The sequence below is a fragment of the Typopeltis vanoorti genome, chromosome 10 (assembly GCF_054136105.1).
Source record: "Typopeltis vanoorti isolate ZY-2024b chromosome 10, IOZ_Tvanoo_1.0, whole genome shotgun sequence".
Taxonomy (NCBI): Eukaryota; Metazoa; Arthropoda; class Arachnida; order Uropygi; family Thelyphonidae; genus Typopeltis; species Typopeltis vanoorti.
The window spans coordinates 118,693,645-118,707,684 of NC_143558.1; the positions used below are offsets into that span (position 1 = coordinate 118,693,645).

Below are 14,040 nucleotides of genomic sequence, written 5' to 3' on the forward strand. Positions count from 1 at the left end.
CTTTTTTTTCCTAATCAGTAACCAATTTATTAATAAATAAATCTGTAGATTTATTTATTAATAAATTGGTTACTAATTGTGAAAAAAAAATTTTTTTTAAAAATTACTTTGTATAGGCAGCACCCCCCCCCCCCACTTAAAGCCCGATGGGCTGCCACTGGTCAAAACACTAAATTAGCTGTATACAAGACAGTGTTCAAACCAATTTCAACTTATGGATCTGAGAGCTGAGTAAGAAATAAAGCACTTGACCAAAGACTCGAGACCACAGAAATGAGAGTCCTGAGAAAGATTTTGGTCGTGAACAGATGCCGTCAATGACAATGTCATATTAAAAATGAGGATATTAGTAAAGAACTTGACATTGTTAGCATTCAGGAATATGTTAGCAGAGCTAATCTCAGGTGGGTATGTTCACTTAAACAAAATGGGAGAGGAAAGATGAGCAAAACAAGTGTTCTCTGCCAAGTTGGCAGGAAAAAAGACTCAGAGGAAGAACTTTTTACTGTATCAATCCACCTGTGGATTGATGCAGTAAAAAGGTCCTTAGATGATAGATATATAAGATCTGATAATGTTGGAGCATTGACAGATAGCAGATTGATTTGGAAGAAAATTGTTGATAGGAAGCTATTAATGATGTAAGTTTTTCATGTAGTACTATCATAATATCATCTACACCCCTTGAAGGGGGTTCATATCAAGAATATGATGATGAGTTAACACATAAAAATAAGTGAGTGAAACAATTGAAATTGTGACAGACAAAAGATCTAATTCCTAATTTGATAACCTCTAATGTTAAAAAAGCCAGACGGCTATTTTTTCTGGCGAAATTAATTAAATTAAGCAGATAAAAATCCCTTATTATTTTACAGCCAGTATGCGAAACTCTGAGACCGAAAACTACGATCTAAGAGTTTCATGCCGAAGAACTGTTGGCGAATCCAAACATAAGTGAACACCTAGTAGTACAACACCAAGGCAACTCAAAGCAAAGGTGGAGCAAGCTCCCTCGCTAGCCTTTATATTTTCTCATAATGTGAAACACAGCTCCTAGGAGATGTAATACTGCCCTACATTATGAGGAGAGGTCACTACCCAGACCAGTTTCAACCTTTTTTGAGGACTCCTGGATGATATCAAAGTTTAAGTGAAAAGAACTTACATACCTGAACTATACGAATGCCAGAAAAGTGTGACAATATATTATAACTAAGATAAAAAAGCCAAATGGCTATTTTTTCTGGCGAAGTTAATTAAATTAAGGGGATAAAAATCCCTTATTATTTTAGAGACAGTATGCGAAACTCTGAGATCGAAAACTACAATCTAAGAGTTTCTTGCCGAGGAACTATCGGCGAATCCAAACTTAAGTGAACACCTGGTAACACAACACCAAGGCAACTCAAAGCAAAGGTGGAGCAAACTCCCTCACTATCCTGAGGGAGTAAAAAGCTTGCTCCACCTTTGCTTCGAGTTGCCTTGGTGTTGTATTACTAGGTGTTCACTTACGTTTGAATTCGCCGATAGTTCTTCGGAATGAAACTCTTAGATCGTAGTTTTCGATCTCAGAGTTTCGCATATTGGCTGTAAAATAATAAGGGATTTTTATCCCCTTAATTTGACCTCTAATGTTGTAAAAATGAAGTATTATACAGCTATGTAGGACTTGATCTGAAGATAAGTTATCCCAATTTTTGGCAGATTAATGCAACCTTGCTTGTTCAGGTTAGGAGAATACTTCATAACCACTTGACTCTAAAAATAATCTTTTTGAACAGTAATGACTGCTCTAAAGCACATTGGTTTTCTTCCATCAAACCTTGGAGATTCAGTGGCAAACTCTGAAGAAAACATTGATTGATTCTGCCAGAGAGGCATGTGGTGAGGTTGTCTGCAAGGATAAAAAAATCAGAGCTCCCTGATGGACACAGGAAGTTAAAGAGGCAGTGAAGGAAAAGAATAATGTATATCAAAAGTTCCTGGCAAATAAGTCAGCTTGTGCTCTTAGAGAATATAGAGACAAATGCAAGAATGCTAAACACTGTGTAAAACTAGCTAAACAAAAGTCATGGGAGGACTTTGGCAAGAATATAGAAAATAAATATCAAGAAGGTGGCAAAATATTCTGGAGGTTGTTGAAGAAGCTTAGGAATGGAGGAAAGAGTGCTGTAAAAGGAGTTAGAGATGATAAAGGTGACATGAAAACTGGAGAAAAAGATATCCTTGAAGTATGGAGTAATTACTTTGAAAAACTGCTAAATGAAACAAGCAGTGATGACAGCAGTGGTAAAAAACACTGACCAGTCATGCAGTCAGGAATACATATCCATACTTGAAGTAGAAAAAGCCATCAAAGGCTTGAAATGTGGAAAGGCAGCAGGAGTAGACGATATTCAACCAGAAATGCTGAAGTATGGTGGTATAAGAGTCTTACAGTGGCTGCACTGCATAGTTCAGAAAGCCTGGACAGAGGGACAAATTCCCAATGATTGGAGTAGAGCTCTCATAGTACCCATATATAAAAAGGGAAATAAAACTGAATGTGAGAATTACAGAGGTATTTCCCTACTGAGTGTTCCTGGCAAGATCTATGCAAGTGTACTTGAGAAACGGTTGAGAAGAATTGTGGAAGAAAAGCTTGGTGAAGAACAAGCTGGATTCAGGCCAAACAGAGGCTGTCAGGATCAAATCTTCACTTTACGACAAATAGTCGAGAAAGCATGGGAATATAACAAAGATCCATATTTAAGTTTTGTTGATTTGGAAAAGGCATATGATAAGGTGCCAAGAGAGAAGCTATTCGATACACTGCAGTTATATGGTGTCAATGGGGCATTATATCAAGCAATACTTAGTCTTTATTTGAGTTGTAAGTCAGCAGTTGGAATTGAAGGAAGTACAGGAAGATGGTTTAATTTTAAATCTGGTGTGAGACAAGGATGTACATTATCCCCTCTGTTATTCATTATCTATATGGATCACATTATGAAGGAAAGTGGTATTAAACGTGATATCAAAATTGGAGATGTTAATGTCAACTCTTTGCTTTATGCGGATGATGTTATACTTCTAAATAAATCTGCCACAAGTCTCCAAGATTCTCTGACTAAATTGAATAGTTGTAATAGATATGGTATGAAGGTCAGCAATAAAAAGACAAAGACAATGAAAATAGGCAGAATTTTTGAAAATGCCAACTGTGTTGTGAATGGAGAACCTGTGGAACAAGTAAAACGTTTCAGCTATTTAGGCACGATTTTTACTGAAGATGGTAAATTAAATACAGAAATAGACAACAGAATCAGCAAAGCTGGTATGGTGGGAAGTCAATTGAATAAATTCATATGGTATAAGAGAGAAATTAGTCGGAACACTAAATTAGCTGTATACAAGACAGTGTTCAATCCAGTTTTAACTTATCGATCTGAGAGCTGGGTCAGAAGTAAAACACTTGACCAAAGACTAGAGACCACAGATATGAGAGTCCTGAGAAAGATTATAGGCGTGAACAGATGGCATCAATGGCAATATCATATTAAAAACGAGGATATTAGGAAAGAACTTGATATTGTCAGCATCCAGGAATGCGTTAGCAGAGCTAATCTCAGGTGGTATGGTCACTTAAATAGAATGGGCGAGGAAAGATTAGCAAAACAAGTGTTCTCTGCCAGGTTGGCAGCAAAACAACCCAGAGGAAGACCAAGATATAGGTGGATTGATACGGTACAAAGTGCCTTAGACGATAGAAATATAAGATCTGATAATGTTGGAGTCTTGACAAGTAACAGACTGATTTGGAGGAAAATTGTAGATAGGAAGTTAGTAATGATATAATTTTTTCATGTAGTACTATCATATCCTGTACACCCCTTGTGGGTACATGGCAGGAATTTGATGATGATGATGATGACCTAATAGAGGATGATAATAATCAAACTCTAGCTTTGAAGTTTTAAGTTTTTTTTCACGAGAGGTCAAGCCAATAGTTATAACGGTTGGTCAGTAACTTTAGCATGCCATGTAGATTGTAGTGCAGCTTGTCTCTTATGTGTTGTATACTCCAGATGATGACCTTAATGTGAAGGTCGAAACATTGAGTATTTATTTTGGTTTATATTAAACTAAAGTTTTACTCCAACACGGTAGCTGTTTCCATAATTTTTATAATATATTCTGATCACCGTGTAAGCATGAAGGAAAGCTGTAATACTTCTTTTTTAAACATTAGAGAGGGCCAAATTAGGACTTGAGATCCATTGCCCATTACAGTTTGAATTGTTTCACTTACTTATTGTTGCATGTTAACTGTAACTAATAAACTTTTTTTTTTTAAATTTAGTTGGCTTGTTGTAATATTGTTAAAATAAGTTACAAATCACCAAACTTGCATGCTGAAAAACATGGAAATGTATAAATTAAGGCATCTTATGCAATATATTAGAATTTAATATATTTTCATATATTAAAAAAATATGAGAAATATATTTAAAAAATTATAAAAGATATTAAAAATATATTTTAATATATAAAAAATAGATTATTATCTGGGTCAGATTTAAAAAAAATAAATAACATTTAACATGGTGATTCTCATACTTTTTTATCAGGACCTCTTTATGTTCTTTTAAATTATTGAGGACCCCAATGAGTTTTTGTTTATGTTGGCCGTATCATCAGTGTTTACCAAATTGAAAATTAAAACTGAGAACTTTGTAAAATAATTTTTTATTTAATAATAACTGTAATAAAGTCTTTTCATAATAACATAACATACTGTTATGAAACAAACTTTTTTTCATGAAGTTAGTGAGATGAGTGGCTTTGTTTTACATTTTTATGCATCTCTTGAAAGTCGATGGATTCACATATCAGCTTCAGCATTCAGTCTGTTGTAGTATGATGTTTTGTTTGAAACATGAAGAAAATCCAGCCTCACAAAGATGAGTAATTGAAAAAGGGAGGAGTATTCTAATAGTCTTTTCAAATAATTGAGGATATTCTTCTTTGATGCTGCACCAAAATTCAGAAAGTGGTAGTTTCTGAAAATTCTGTTGCAATGTGACATCTGAAACCATATCAGTGAGGTCTTCATAATCTGTTGCATTAAAATCTATTGGTCTATCTTGCTCCTTAAATGGATCTTTTACCCATGTATGATTTTTTAACATCGTGTAGTTGTCACTTGGAAAATAGTGGTTCATGGAATCGTGCAGATCTTCCAAATGTTGGCACATTTCATTATACAAAGAATCATTTTTGTTGATATCACCACTGATCTCATCAGTGTAGCCCTGAAGTATTGGGAAGCTGTCAAGGTCACGACTATTGACACAAGTTTTCCAAAATTCTAATTTATGCTTGGAAGCTCAAATTTTATCATTGGCAACAAAATACACTCAGTTGCTTTCCTTGACGTGACAGATTCACTTCATTCAATTTCAAGAAAATGTCTGCCAAATGTCCAACTCTGAATAACCATATTCAGTCTGTCAGTCTCTCCTTCAAGTAAAAATTGTGTTCCATGATAAACGTAGCTAGTTCAGCACACAATTCAAACAATTGAACAAGTGCCTTTCCTCAAGACTTTCCTCTCTAGTACATTTACATACTGAAGTTTATGTACTAGAAGGGCTTTATGCATACTTCCCATTTTGTCACACAGAGTATTAAAATAGCGTGTACTTAGGGATAAGTCTTAATAAAAATTAATGATTTTCACTGCTTCATCAAGGACATTCTTAAGTAAGCTGTCTTTTTTAATACTGTGATTGAGTGGGTGGAGAATACAGTCACTACCAGTAAGCCTTGGTGCAACTTCCTTAATTCGTTCAATGCAGCCAGCAATTTGACCTGTCATAGCTTTTGCACCATTAGTGCAAATGTCAATGCAATTGTTCCAAGATAAACCATGAGATTTTTAAAAAAATGATTCAATATACTGAATATTTCAACTCCACTTGTATTTGTTGTCAGGTATTCACATGAAAGAAGATCTTCAATTATTAGTTGGTGCAGATACCAGACAAATACAAGCAAAACAGCAAGTTCTTCAATGTCTGTGGAATGATTAGTCTCAAAATGACACAGTTTCACTGGTATCATAATACTGTTTGAAAAAGTTCTGTTGCATACAACACAATGAGATTCATTGATATCATTGATCAGAAGATATGAGTTTCATCATATCTTCTTGTCTTATTTAAAGTTTCCTTGGAGTAGATTTCTCCTTTTTTTTTTTGAGTCAGAGGGCTGTCTGATATTTCAGTTATATCTCCTTCAGCATTTTTAGAAGTTTATGCAGAAAGGCATAGGTGTTGTTCATTTCCCATAATAAAACTTAACAGTATAACTAACACCCAAGAGGAAAAAATACATTTATTAAACTCACAAATATTTTGCCAATTTTCTACACAGTATCATCAGAACATTATGGAACTGTGACAGGCATGCAGCACTAAACCAAGTAATTGTAGAAACATTTTAAATTACAACTGACACCTAATGTCCTTACGTGATGCCCTCTGTGGGTCAGATAACTTCAAAGACAGACTGGTTGATCAGTTAACATATGCCTTAAAGAACATAAAAATTACATCTGAGATATCTATGGAAAGTTGGGATTGGCAGACCATGCTCTTGAATACACCTTCACATAGCATTATATGGAGATAAATATCTTTGTTATGTAGAAGTCATTACAGATCTGAGAGGCTATTCTTAGAATCAGCATTGGCTATTAAACACTTTCCCAACCTCAACAAATATGGTTGCATTAATTTACCAAAGATATGGGAGACTATCATTTTAAGACCTAATAGCCGGACTTGTCTGAATTAACTTTGTAGTTATCTGACCCATAGAGGGCACCCTGTAAGGACATTATGTGTGTCAGTTACAATTTAAATTGCTCCTACAATTACTAGGTTTAGTGCTGTGTGCCTGTCACAGTTTCATTGTGCTCTGATGATGCTTGGTAGAAAAGCAGCTAAATATTAGTGAGTTTAACAAACATATTTTTTCCTCCTGGTGTTATTTATACTGTTGAGCTTTATTATGTATTTTTAGAAGTCGACAGAAAGCAAGATCTGCTACCAGCAATCCATCCTTATGTAAAATGCTATTAAATTGATAAATAATTAGTTTTCAGAAAATGTAAAAATTTGAATTTATTTAAAAGAAAATATTACTGCAAAATAAGACCAAAAAGTGTACTCACTACTTAATGTTTCTGCATAGTTGCTGACACTTCAAATTATAATCATAACTCACAATCTCAACATTAAGTGGCAAGTACACCCTTGCCACTTAACTTTGACACCTTGAACAAAGAACAATCCTACTTCTGGAGCAAATGAACACACACAATTAGGGTGTTGACAGTGATAGAGACTCCTACTGCATTCATAGACAGCATTCTGCGACTATGTTGTAAAGGTACTATGCACTTTTGCACTAGTTTCATCTCGATTCTAGCTGTCTTGTGACTGTACCTGAGAACTACATTATTAAGTCTGCCTTTTCTCTGTACTACTGCCAGTTCGTAGAACTCAAAGTTTATGAAACAGTTCAAAGGAATGTGCAGGAACTGGCTGAATCCTACTTCTGAGAATAATCGACAATTGCTAGTAAAAACATTAGAATTACTGAGAATAACTCAGTTAATCTCTAGAAATGCACGTGCTTGTATATACAGTAGGCCCCCCCCTGTATCCGCGGGGTTTGGTTCAATCTTCTTCCCCAGATAGTAGCGAACCCTATATATACTATGTTTTTTCCTATACATAAATACCTATGACAAAGTTTTACTTACTGTGCGTAATTTATAAATTACGCACAGTAAGAGATTAACAACAGTAAGTAACTAATAATAAAACAGAACAATTATAACAACATACCGTAATAGAGTTATCTGAATGTGAATGGAATCTTAGCAACCTTAGATGTGTGTAGCTTTTTCCACCTTTGCAACGAGTTGCCCTGGTGTTGGACAATCTCTGCGATCAGCCAAACTGTCTATTACTAAAAGAAAGAGCCATACGGCTTCATTTCAGCGATGTAAAATTACATAAGCAAAGTGGATATTAGATCCAACATTATTTCAAAGCGGAATGTTTGTAGAGACTATGAAAGTTTCGTAAGTTGACCTTTCATATGTTAATATCTTCGGACCGGGGTTGACCGCGGATACGGGGGTCCTGCTGTATATCCTAAACCAAAAAATTCAAGTAAACAAGAATAGACAATAAACACTTTCCACTACTCAACAAAAGCAACAAAATTACACACCACCACCATGTAACCTTTTGCAAACACTCGAGGACTCCTTGAGGATATATTAGGGACCCTCTCCTAGTCTATGAACCACACTTTGAGAAACACTGATATAACAGATCTCTGGATTGTGTTTCCATTTTACTTCGGAAATGCAGTGTTCGTGTAATGACTCAGTTTAAAACTCATTTCCGCATACGATCTTGTATGGCATTTAAATCATGCTGATGAAACTATCAGACAGCAGTGTCTGTTTTAACTTTTTTTTTTTTTTTAAGTAAAAAGATATTTAGCCAAATTTAGGGACTCTCAAAAGGCTGTAAAATGCCAAGCACTATCCAACATTAGGCCGTATCCATCATACTTTTGCTTGGAACTCATTCACAGTCATAGCATCCACAACAGACTGGCAACCTATTCCACTCATTCACCCTCTCCAAGCAAAAAATCCTAGTCCTGACATTCCTGCTAACTACCCTCTTGCTCAGTTTCCAAGGATGGTCTCTAGTTTTCCCACTACCAGACCTGTTCTGAAAAATTTCCTCTATTAATCTTGTACAAACCCTTCAGTAATTTGTATATTTCAATCACATCACCCTTTTCTGCCTACCAACCAATTTCTGTAAGCCATATTATATCTTCAACCTGTCCTCATAAGGTTCATTTCATCTTGTTCGCTCACCTCTGGATCCTCTCCACCTCCTTCTCATCTCCAAGAAATCCAGGTGACAATATCTGCATGCAGTAGGCAAGATGAGGTCTTACCAAGCTCCATTATTAAAGAGTGTAAAGAGGTATAGTAACCTGGTTGTCTCTGCTTTTCAGAGTATTCTTCAGTAATCAAGTATTCTGATGAGCTGCTTTAACCACTTTTGCAATATGTCCTCTAAACTTTAACTCCCTGTCCACTAACATCCCCAAATCCCTGGCTTCATCATTTTTCTGGAGTAATCTTTTCACCTCAGAATACATAACCTTATACTTTGCCACATTAAACTGATCTATTCTCCTTTGTCCAGACTGCCAATAAATTTTCTAGAGTAAATTAAATGTTTAAAGTCTTAAAAATGTTCTAGCAATTGAAACCATTTCCACCAAATTTAGAAAGTTTAGAGAAGAGTAAAGAAATTTGATCAGCATCCTTATATTTGGAATCACCTGACATTTCATTTCATTTATTTATTTTTAATAGAGCATTTTCAAATGCATTTTTCATTTCAGTTTCACCATATAACTTGGTTTCTGTAACTTGAAATTCAACAACTTTACATGTTCTTTAAATACATTTTTGTTCATTCATGCTCGTTATTCCTGCTTCAAAAATCTAACAGAATATTTAGTAATCTCTTCTCATTTAAAGTAACTTGTAATAGTGTCCATTTTGAATGAGAATTGCTGTGCTCTCTCATTTAACATACTTGTAATAAACAAAAATACAAAAAAAATTAACATATGATTATGCACCCCTTTTTTTTTTTTAACTCACATTAGCCTGTAAACTCAACATGGGATTAACTTTGCAGCCATTTTTCATCATCATAACTAATTGTTTGAATCAATGAATTTTGCTTTTTCTCTTTAATTTTAGTTGTTGTGTTAGGTTTGTAGATAACTGAATTGTGCTTATCTTGAGTTGCTTTTTTAAAAAATAACCATTTGATATGAAAGATATTATTATTTATTTTTAGGTAAAAATTTTGGTTCCTAATAGTACAGCTGGTATGATAATTGGCAAAGGAGGAAGCTATATAAAGCAAATAAAAGAAGAAAGTGGTGCTTATGTTCAAATTTCTCAAAAATCTAAGGATCATGCATTAGCAGAACGGTGTATTACTGTAATTGGAGAAGTAGAAAATAACAAAAAGGCATGTGCTATGATCTTAGCAAAAATTGTTGAAGATCCTCAGAGTGGAAGTTGTCTAAATGTGAGCTATGCTGATATACAAGGACCTGTGGCAAATTTTAATCCTACTGGTTCACCATTTGCTAATCCAGGTAGCATTCAAAGTGGAAGTAGTGCAATGAATAATAGCAGTACTAGTTATAGTTCTAATGGCAGCTTAAATAGTCTTAGTCCTACAGTCACAAACAATTTTAACAGTACTCAGGGTGGTGCTGCACAGCCTGGTATCTTGCCATTTTCAGGTGTGGGAATTGGAATTGGAGCTCCTGCTTTGCCGCCTGGCAACAATGCTCAGCTGATTGAGAACATAAAAGGTATATTACGTGGTAATGGCTACTCAGAACATGCATTAGCTGAGATTACTACTGCTATGACCACTCTTGCTAGTTACGGAATCCTTGGATCAGGTCTAGGAACGATGCTTAATAATATCAATGGTACACCTGTAATTGGAAGTTTAGGCATGGGCATTTCAAGTTCAGCTGCAAGTAATTGCCCTTTACCTCCAGGAAGTATTGCTAGCCAAGGTATGTATACTTCATCTTCTGGAGTTCCTGGTTTAGAGGCAACTAGCAATGCTGTTGCTACCTCTGCACCTATGGCTGCAAATTCAAATATGTTCGGACCAATTGGAAGTCTTGGAACAGGAATGTCTGGACTAGGATTAGGACCTGGATTTAATTCCCCTACAGCTACACGTTCAGGTGACCGTTTTCCATTACAGAATGAAGGATCTGTTTTTGACCCATTCCGAAGAAATTCTCCTGCACTTGGTTCTCCTGGTGCAGCAGCTTTACCTATCAATAACAATTCATTTGGATTGGGTACTGGTTTGAATTCAGGTCCAGCATCTATGTGTAAAAGTCCATCCCTTAATGATTCACAGGGAGAGACTACTAAGATTGAAATAGAAGTGGGAGAAAATATTGTTGGTGCCATCCTTGGACCAGGTGGAAGAGCTCTTGTAGAAATACAGCGCTTTAGTGGAGCCAACATTCAAATATCGAAAAAAGGTATCTTTGCTCCTGGCACACGTAATAGAATAGTAACCATTGCAGGTTCTCCTAATGCTGTAAGCACTGCCCAGTATCTCATAGAGCAGCAGATAGCTGATGAAGAAGCAAAACGTGCCAGTCAAAACACCATGGCTGTTCTACGCTAACAATGCCCACAGTTATCGTCCAGTGACCTTTTTCATTTCTCCATCCCCCATCCTTGTCTAGTAACTATTTTCCTGCCTTTGACTGTGGACTGTGCATAATGGGCTGTTTCTGGTGTGAGGTGCTTCTGTGGTTTATTCTCAATTGAAGATATTCGAATGTGTTTACCATATTATTGTCAAAAACTATGTGCATATTAACCATTGAGCTTTAAACCATAGTGTAATATATACGTGCAAAATCACACTTCAAGTCTTTCTTCTCTTCTCCCCCCTCCCTTTTCTGTATGATTTGTACATGATTGTCTTTACAAATTGCATGTAAGCATAATATCATAAGAAAGTTGTGTAGCATTTCTCATAGAGCGAAAAGAAAAAAAAAAAGAGCTTCAGTGCACAAACAGTATTGAATAGCATTTTCTCATATTCTAGTAAAATCAGAAATATCTCAGGTTTTCATGCTGCAGTTCCAGAAGAAAAGTTTGTTGTAATATTGTTGGTGTTATTATCATTGTTAAAGTGCAGACCTCAAAACTAGAATTCTGTTAAAGGTTATGTATAGGTATAATACCCCTAAGTTAATTGAAGATTTGTTCTTTCCTTCCTGAGTGCATTGTTTTATCTCACACAACTTATACATTAAAAACATGTGCTTGAGTTAGTGTATAATTTCTGTAATAACTATTAGTGGTTGAACACTTGCTCTCAGTGCTGGACATAAATCATAGCTACTACTGTACCATGATAACATGGTATAATAAAATTTTATTGTCTGAATAAATTGCCTTAGTTGGAAAGTAATAATGAACGATTATGTTGCTTTCAGCGTTATAGAAATTATGCAAATATTTGCATCCTTTTAAAGTTTCATTAATGTGTATCAAATATTTTGCAGTATTGTCCTTAATTTTTATATTTCAGAAATATTGTTAATATTGCTCCAGAGTTGTTTGCTGGTGAAACGTATTTAGCAGCAACAGCCATATCTCAAGATTGTAATGCTCACATTGAATTCTCAAAATAAGGGGTCCACTTTGGGTCGCTAATATTCTGTTTCTGGTCATTAATTAAAAGCATAGAGAAAATGTATCTATTAATATATATTTGAAAGTTAGTGAGGTTTATTATTATTTGCTTATCAAAATAGGCAAGTAATATACTTAATATATATATATGAAGTAATTATTTTTTTTTGCCCTTTTGTTTTGAAATCATTACTCTTAATTAAAGAAATTACATGATTTAATCTTATATACCATTAATTTATCTGTTAATGATAAATGTATTCTTTATGTTGTAAATTAAATTAGTTTATATGTTTGTGTGTTTACTATATATTACTATATAATTGAATAGTGTTATTTGCAAATAGAAAATCAAGTGTATGCACATTCGATGGAAATGTCATTTTCACGCACTCTCTCTCATGCATGTGCATAAGTAATAGTTTTATAACTAATTTTTTAATCAAGTGACCTTGGGGAGGAATGGGCTCATAGTTTTGAGCCTAGTCCTAGTTTTGAGCCTAATAAAAACATAGGTAATGATGTATTAAAAATAATAAATGTTTATATATATTTATTGTGCCATTGTTATATTAATTTGTAAAGATGAAATATTGCTAAAAATTATTATTGTAATCAAAAGAATTATCGAAAAGTTTTTATGTAAGACAGTGTGTCAAAATATATGCGTGCATGCATACACACACACACTCATGTACACATATCCATCCCACTTTGAGCTACATAAATCATGTATTTAATTGTTATGCACATAAAATGCATACATAACCATTGTAATATTTTTGCTTATTTCATTTGTATAACTATAGTATATTAACAGAATATCTTAGGTAAAATGTATGATAACATTCTATTTTTGTTTTGTAAGTACAAAAAGTTCTTTAAATAAGTTTAACAGAATGACTATATTTATGTGTTAAATACAGACATGAAATGACATGACATGTTGTGCCCATAACTGTGTAATGGACCATAAAAGTAAAAACAATCTATTTTAGTGTGTACATTATCTTCACTATGGTGTATCGCTGTTTCTTTAATGATGCAGTTATTTAGGGGCCTTCATAATGTTTTTTGTAGTAAAACTCCTTTTTGAACTTTTACTGTTGTAAATACTTCATATCTTTTAGTCATTAACAATTGAATGTGTCAAAACATAAAAAAAAATAGTAATGATGTTGAGAATAGTGTTCACTGTGTAATAATTCCCCCCCTCCAGAACAAATATAAATTAAGAGGTAAAATTGTATTAACATGTCAAAAATGTTTACCTGTTCTTAAAATTTGAAAAGCTATATAGTAAACTTCCATATTCATAAATTTGAGATATATAGACTAAATATTAATATATAAATTCTGCTGCACTTAATGTGTGAATGAGTGCATGTATTGTGGTAGATATAATTTAATCAAAAAACTTTGTTCATTATTAGCTTTAATTAGTTTCTCTTTGTATGACTGAAGTAGATTTGTATTTACAATACACCATTATTCTAGTGGAAGAATGAATAATCCTGTTAATCTTTGAAAAGAACTGGCAATAATGTTCCAATCACACAATAGCTATGCATATGCAGGCCAATAGTTTGTTGATAAATTGCCTGTCAAACTTAATATCACAAATATATATAACATGAAATGTAGTGGTGCTCCTTTGTATGTTCTTCTTTCTTTAA

At 34.2% G+C, this 14,040-nt stretch overlaps 1 protein-coding gene across 1 annotated transcript in view; it reads left to right on the plus strand.

The window, feature by feature from the left end:
• Positions 1 to 13,104, plus strand: part of LOC150102734 (RNA-binding protein Pasilla-like) — a 180,448-nt gene extending 167,344 nt beyond the window's left edge. Inside the window, exon 4 of the mRNA XM_090399805.1 lies at positions 9,966 to 13,104. Coding sequence (XP_090255931.1) covers positions 9,966 to 11,342 — 1,377 coding nt within the window. The 3' untranslated portion in view covers positions 11,343 to 13,104. The remainder of the gene's footprint in view (positions 1 to 9,965) is intronic.
• Positions 13,105 to 14,040: the final 936 nt, after the last annotated feature.